A 6,884-nucleotide genomic window follows, 5' to 3' on the forward strand; every position below is an offset into this window, starting at 1 on the left:
ATACAATCTGATTTCAAGTTGTCATCTGTACTGCGTTCTAACCAAGGTAAATTTCCACGAATTAGATTACAATGTTATCTTATTTGTGCCATATTGCGTAATACATACAATACATAGTTTTTATGGTATTTACTTTGACTACACCTGATCCCACCTCTGGTGTGTCCAGGGGTCCGTGTTTGCCCAACTATCTATTTTGTATTGCTTGTGGGAGTTATGAAATTGATCACTGTTCGTTATCTTCACCTTGCATAGGGATCACGGCGGGTGTGACCGGTCGACAGGAGATGCTTAGTCCTCTTAGGTAACTGATCCCACCCTCGGTATATCCAGGGGTTCGTGTTTGCCCAACTCTTCATTTTGTATTCTTTATGGAAAAGGTGAAGATAATGAACAGCGATCAATATCATAACACCTATAAGCGACACGATATGGAATGGTGTCATATATTCATTTAAAACACAAATGTTTGAACTTGTAATATGGGGATAAAAGGAACACCATATAGAAACATTTCAATTTCCAACGACACGAACTCTAGTGGATTTGCATGGAAATGACAAAGAATAAATTTTACCATTCCAGATTAAGTTCACATTTACGCAATTATTTTGTACAGGTGTTTAGAACTCACTTTCAACACAAATATACATAATGAACGAATACATTTAAGGTTAGATAGTAAATGACTTGTTCAGTGACAGTGCTCGTCGGCGAGAATTCATTCCTTAGTCAGAGCGAAACACGATACATCTTTGACTGGGTCTTTTACAAGCCATCTTACCTGACAGTACATGTCTCTTTGTCTTATGAATTTAATTGATAATGATATAAGTTCACTGCTCAAACCAATTTTATATTTAATCAAATACAGAATATATATAGTTATCTATCATTTAACTAAAACATGCGGTAGTCTCCTGCAGAATATCAACAGCTGAGTCTCGACACTATATAATTAGCTTTTTGTCAGACACCGGTACTTACTGCACTGACATGAAAAATGCTGGTACTTCGAAATACCCAAACGGAAACAAACCGGTATACTCCAGTCTCATCAAAAGAAGAGTTTGTCAACGACTTCTCTGAAACAAACCGGTGTACTCCAGCCTCACCAGAAGAACGATTTGTCACTCTTCTGCTGTTCTTACCAGGTTTGAAAGAGAATCATTGTCTGTCCCAAATGTAAACTATATATCATTTCTGTTCGATTATTAGTTAGACACAAATAAAACAGGCGGACTAAATATAGCAAAAAACTATTTCCATTGAGATTTACCAATATATGTACAAGAATCCAGTATCTGCTAGACGTTTTGTGTGGTAAGACAGATGAATTCTCTAAACGGTCCGACCAAAATGTAATAAAAAAGGAAGGCATAACTGAAGGAAGTGCATTTTATTTGACCTGATAAAAACGTTTTACCCAATACTAAATATGTAGATTTCAATATTGTATTTGTAAAATGCATTTATCTATTAGATACAGGGAACGTACGTATAATATAACCGGCACAACTATCACGAGTGGATATGACATCCATACGATGTACATTGTACCATAAATAAAACCGCGATAGGGCAATTCGAACCATCAACGTCGATCTTATCGTCTTTAACAATAAGGTAGTGATTGTACTGTTTTGCCCCCACCCACCCCCCCCCCCCCATGCATGCCTGCAAAAGGTGAATCTTTCTTCGTGATGTGAACTAGAGGGGCTCTTTTGTCTAGAATGATGGGTGTGTGTATGAATTTTAGGAATGAATTCAAAGGTTTAATGAACCTGATGCCATTGGTTGGGCACAAGGAATAGTCCATCGCACGGCGCAAAAATACCTGATATTCTCTCTAGTGAAGTTTACATTTCCACAGTAAACTGTGTGTTCAGATATCAAGGTGCAGAAACAGTTATATATCTACATACAATTTCATACCCATGACTTTAGGTTTCAAAATAAAAAAAAAATATATTTCGTTATGTTACAATAGATTTTTAGCAAAATTGGAAAATATTTTTAAGATAAAAAAAAAGTCATGCGAATAATCCAATTCAAACTGAGATACAGCAGTCTCATATGATGGGGTGATTTTAATGTCTGTTGAAGCGTGTGAAGTCTAATATCTAACCTGAAATCCTTTCGGAGATATATACATGATACATTGGGACTGTTATCTTATTATTCATATAATTAATACACCCAGAATATAAGCAAATACAACCACCAAAGGTAAGTTTTGTTTTGTTTAATTTTCACGTTGTCCCGATTTCGACGTTTTCAATTCAGCGACTTTGACGTAGTTTTCTATAAATTGTGACGCCAAAAGATAAGGGCTCTTTTCTCATAACGCCAGTCATGGGGGTTTTGAGATTGATCACTGTTTGCTATTTTTACCTTTTCATCATAGGATTGAGTATATTGGCAAACGTAGTTAGTGTGAGAAATCCAATTCAACGTGTGTTCGAATCTTATGCATACTATGCCCTTACGCAATAAAATATGTTCAATTCAAATTAGTGACACAGCTTTTTGATGTCTTTCTATCTATTGTGGTTATCTGAGTAAATCTGGTGGTCTTTGAATTCTCCAACAGGTAAAAACAATGATAGGATAGCGTACGAGTAACAGGTAACTTTAAACCAAAACCTGTAAGAAAAAAAAGACTTATTAAAATAGTACTGTAAATTCCTAAATATATGCGAGGAAATTATCGCGTAATTTCGCGAGAAACATCACTCGCAAAACATTCTCGCGTTTATTTTTCTATTGCGATTACACATGGAAAAACATTTGATCAACAGAATTCTAGTGAATTTATTTTCTTGCGATTTGACGTACACGAGTTACTTCGCGATAATAAGTACTCGCATAAAATAAAGAATATCCAGTACATATAATATCATTAAACAAGTTTAAGATTTTTAAATACTGGTTTATTTTTATTCCAAGCATATCTTTCTGTGAAAGGCGTAGCACCGATATGGATGTACAGATATTGATTGAAAATCTAGGACTCTAACTTCAGATATTAGCAGTCAGAATTCTACCTCAAAATTACAATTATCAAAATGTCATCGGGAATATCAAAGCTTGTCATTTAGCATTTTTGGTTTTCTGTGAGTGAATCGACCGCATTTGGCAGTCTGAGCTTGAGTCCTTATGGATAAATCACATGTAATTGGTGACCTATGGATTTGAATCTTTTCGATCTAAATGGCATACAAACTGCTTTCTGAAATCTTTACTTTAATCTGGTGGGTATTTTCTTAACTTTAAGATATCCTCTGGAAATATCTTGAACGGTATTTCCACGAGTATTTGCTTGACAACGAAATTTCATTGCGAGGAAGAAAGTAAATTAAGTCAACAATTTCAGCCACCTGTTATAAAGGTGATGGTTCTCTGACCTTTTGGCGGACGAGGTCAAAGGCAATTTTAATTTCATTGGTGTTGCTGTATTACTAAACATGAAGGAAGGTTCCAGTTGCTAGAAAGGGGAAACGATAAAAACCTAAAAGACATAATTATTTTACAGAACAATTTGTTTAGGGCGACCAGTGCTCCAAATGTTTTATTTAAGATGTTCACTGTTCGTTATCTTCACCATTCATTCATTGTATATTGATTATATCTCATATCTAATAACTAGATGGTGGGGGTTAGTAGTTCTGGTACTATGTTGTTTGTTTGATATTCGTAGGATTGGTTAACTATATATCGTTAACCGATTGGTGACTGTATTATCTGCCATAATACTATCCATCTCATTGCGATCCAGCCTCACCCTCCAACACCTCCCAAATGCACCAACATAGTGAAGTTGAAGTGTGTTGTAGTAACATTCCATATGCTCCGTATGGGACGTATGGGTTGTCCCATGGTTTAAAAATAAATAAATATAAATAAATAAGGACCATTGTGTACCAACACGTCTGATGACTGCGGTATTGTCTTTTGATGGCCGGACACATACATGTGATGGTCGTATGTAATAAATTATAATGAAATAAAGAAGTAACTTATATTTATAAAAACTAAATAAAAAGTAAAAATTAATGAAATAAATTATAATTTTTATTTATATATTAATTTTAATAATGATTTTTATTTAATTTATTCCTTAAGTATATTAAAATTTAAAAAAATATAATAAGTAAATATAAAATTAAATATTTAAAATATTTGTTATTTATTTGGATTCTAATAGAAGGTAATAATTAGTAATCGCACGAGTCTCCGTCCTTCGTCCAATTCAAGATACACCGAAATAAATATACCATAACTATTACATAATTATTAATATTAGTAACAGGTGATAGTAATATGGATGTAGGTATGTATATACATGTGAAATAACTAAAATATATACAGAAAAGAATTAGGGTAGGGTCGCCAAAGAAAATTTTGATAATAGAGTGCCACTAGTTATTACTTTGTTAATCATAAATTATAAAATTATGCCAGACAACAATTTTGAGATCGTCATCAGGCAAGAATTTTGAGGTCGTCGTCAGGTGCTACACCTCAGACCCTGTACCATGTTTCTGTAACTGGATCCAGCTCGTAGCACGACATGGCTCCATAATTCTTATTCGATAGTATGTATTATGTGTATAAAACTGAAGATGTATAATGTAGTAAGTGGTGAGTTAGTACTTATGATAAAATTGTATGACAGATAAAATACCAACCATAAGAAGTGGTATACTTAATTACATAACATATAGATTTGATTAAATAATGAAAATACAGAATAGATGCAAAATCACAAATCGCATACATCCAACAAGCTTACATATATTAAATATAATAGTATGCAGCAGGCCTGCATACATACAAACTGCGACGTTGCATCTAAATGTTCGTCATAAAAAGAAGTTTACAAAATACATACGTATAATAACATACCTGGATTTTATGTATATTTGCATATATATACATATAATATACCGGGATTTGATGTATAGCTGCATCTATATTTTAACTACATGTTTATATAAACTAAAACGATAAAAACGCAAAGTTTATATTCCTAATATTAATATGCTACGATACTTATATACTGGTAATAGACCTTTTAAATGCGATGTCTGTGGGAAGACATTCAGTCAGGCAGGAGGATTGCATATACACATGAGGACTCACACTGGTGATAGGCCTTATAAATGTGAAGTCTGTGGAAAGGCATTTGTTGAGAAAGGAACCTTACAGAAACACATTAGGACACATACTGGTGATAAACCTTATAAATGTGATGTTTGTGGGAATTCTTTCAAACAGACAGGGGCATTACATACACACATGAGGACACACACTAAACGTTATGATAACAAATGCAGTATTTGTGAAAAGGCATTTAGTCAGACAGGATCATTACGGAGACACATGAGAACACATACTGGTGATAAACCTTATGAATGTGATGATTGTGGAAAGGCATTCAGTTGGGCAGGGGAGTTAAAGATACACGTGAGGACACATAATGGTGATAAACCTTATAAATGTGATGTCTGTGGGAAGACATTCAGTCAGGCAGGAACTTTACAGATACATACGAGGACGCATAATGGTGAGAAACCTTATGAATGCGATTTCTGTGGGAAGGCATTTAGTCAGACAGGAACATTACAGACACACATAAGGACACATACTGGTGATAAACCTTACAAATGTGATGTCTGTTGGAAGGCATTCAATCATGCAGGAGACTTGCAGAAACACACAAGAACACATACAAGTGATAAACCTTATAAATGTGATGTTTGCGGTAATGCATACAGTAGGACAGGGTATTTACAGATACACAAAAGGACTCATACTGGCGAGAAACCTTATAAGTGTGATGTCTGTGGGAAGGCATTTTATGAGAAAGGAACCTTACAGAAACACTTGAGGATACATACTGGTGACAAACCTTATAAATGTGATGTCTGTGGGAAGGCGTTCATTCAGACGGGACACGTAAAGTCACACATGAGGACACATACTGACGATAAAGCTTATAAATTTGATTTTCTCCAATAAAATGGGTTATGAGAGATACACACTAACTTTTCTTCTCTTACTTGGCCTTTGGGCAAGTAAACTCGAAGTTTGATAACTTGTCCTAATGAAAAACTTAGTTATCCGAAATACTTTAGACTCTAATGAGCCTGTCAACCAGTGACTCTAATTATCTCTCTCTGTCAAATGGTGATACAGTACGATCTACTAGAATGGGCCTTCGCTATAATCTGACGATTTGGTAAAGAAAACAGCAATATATGAAGTTGGACTTTACGTTCTAATATTTGATATTTATCAAGCTTAACACAATTATTATAATGATTACATTTCCTACTTATCTAGATAATCACTTTCCCCATCAGGCAAGTGTTTATTGAGTTTTACTTCTACGTGGTATAAATGAAATGTGAATTCTAAAGAATTCTGAATATGTTTAGTAAATTTGAAATCGAAAAACATTTCTCATATCAACAGTATCAAAACGTACCACTTTTTAACAGTTTACACGATCATTCCTCACGATAAATTAAAGACGATTTTTTTTATCTCATAGACAGTTCATTCTTCAAGAAAATGGAAATATTCGTAGATCTTGTGATCAATCACCGAAAAACAATATTTTGTTGAACACCACTTTGATTCCATGCATAAGTACACTGAAGGTGAAATAAAAAATATGCTGGACTTCCTCATAGACAATTTATTGGTAGCCTTTGGTAATCAGGTCTTACAACAGCCTATTGGAAGTTTGGAATTTCCATGGGCACGAAATGTGGATCTTTGTTACCTGACCTTTTTTATTTTATGAGGCAGAAATTATTCAAAAGCTACATGAGAATAAAAAATATCTTGCTGTGACTTTCCACTCGACATTCAGA

General features: G+C 34.3%; 1 protein-coding gene across 1 annotated transcript; it reads left to right on the forward strand.

The window, feature by feature from the left end:
• The first annotated feature begins 4,965 nt into the window (after nucleotides 1–4,965).
• LOC130049546 (zinc finger protein ZFP2-like) lies at nucleotides 4,966–6,042 on the forward strand. Its single transcript, XM_056147354.1, has one exon. It carries the CDS (start codon nucleotides 5,044–5,046, stop codon nucleotides 6,022–6,024), a length of 981 nt encoding a protein of 326 aa, XP_056003329.1. The 5' UTR covers nucleotides 4,966–5,043; the 3' UTR covers nucleotides 6,025–6,042.
• The last annotated feature ends 842 nt before the right edge of the window (nucleotides 6,043–6,884 follow it).

The sequence above is a fragment of the Ostrea edulis genome, chromosome 8, assembly GCF_947568905.1.
Source record: "Ostrea edulis chromosome 8, xbOstEdul1.1, whole genome shotgun sequence".
Lineage (NCBI taxonomy): Eukaryota > Metazoa > Mollusca > Bivalvia > Ostreida > Ostreidae > Ostrea > Ostrea edulis.

Coding starts and splice junctions, on each gene's coding strand:
- LOC130049546 (XM_056147354.1), top strand. CDS start 5,044: ATGCTACGATACTTATATACTGGTAATAGACCTTTTAAATGCGATGTC.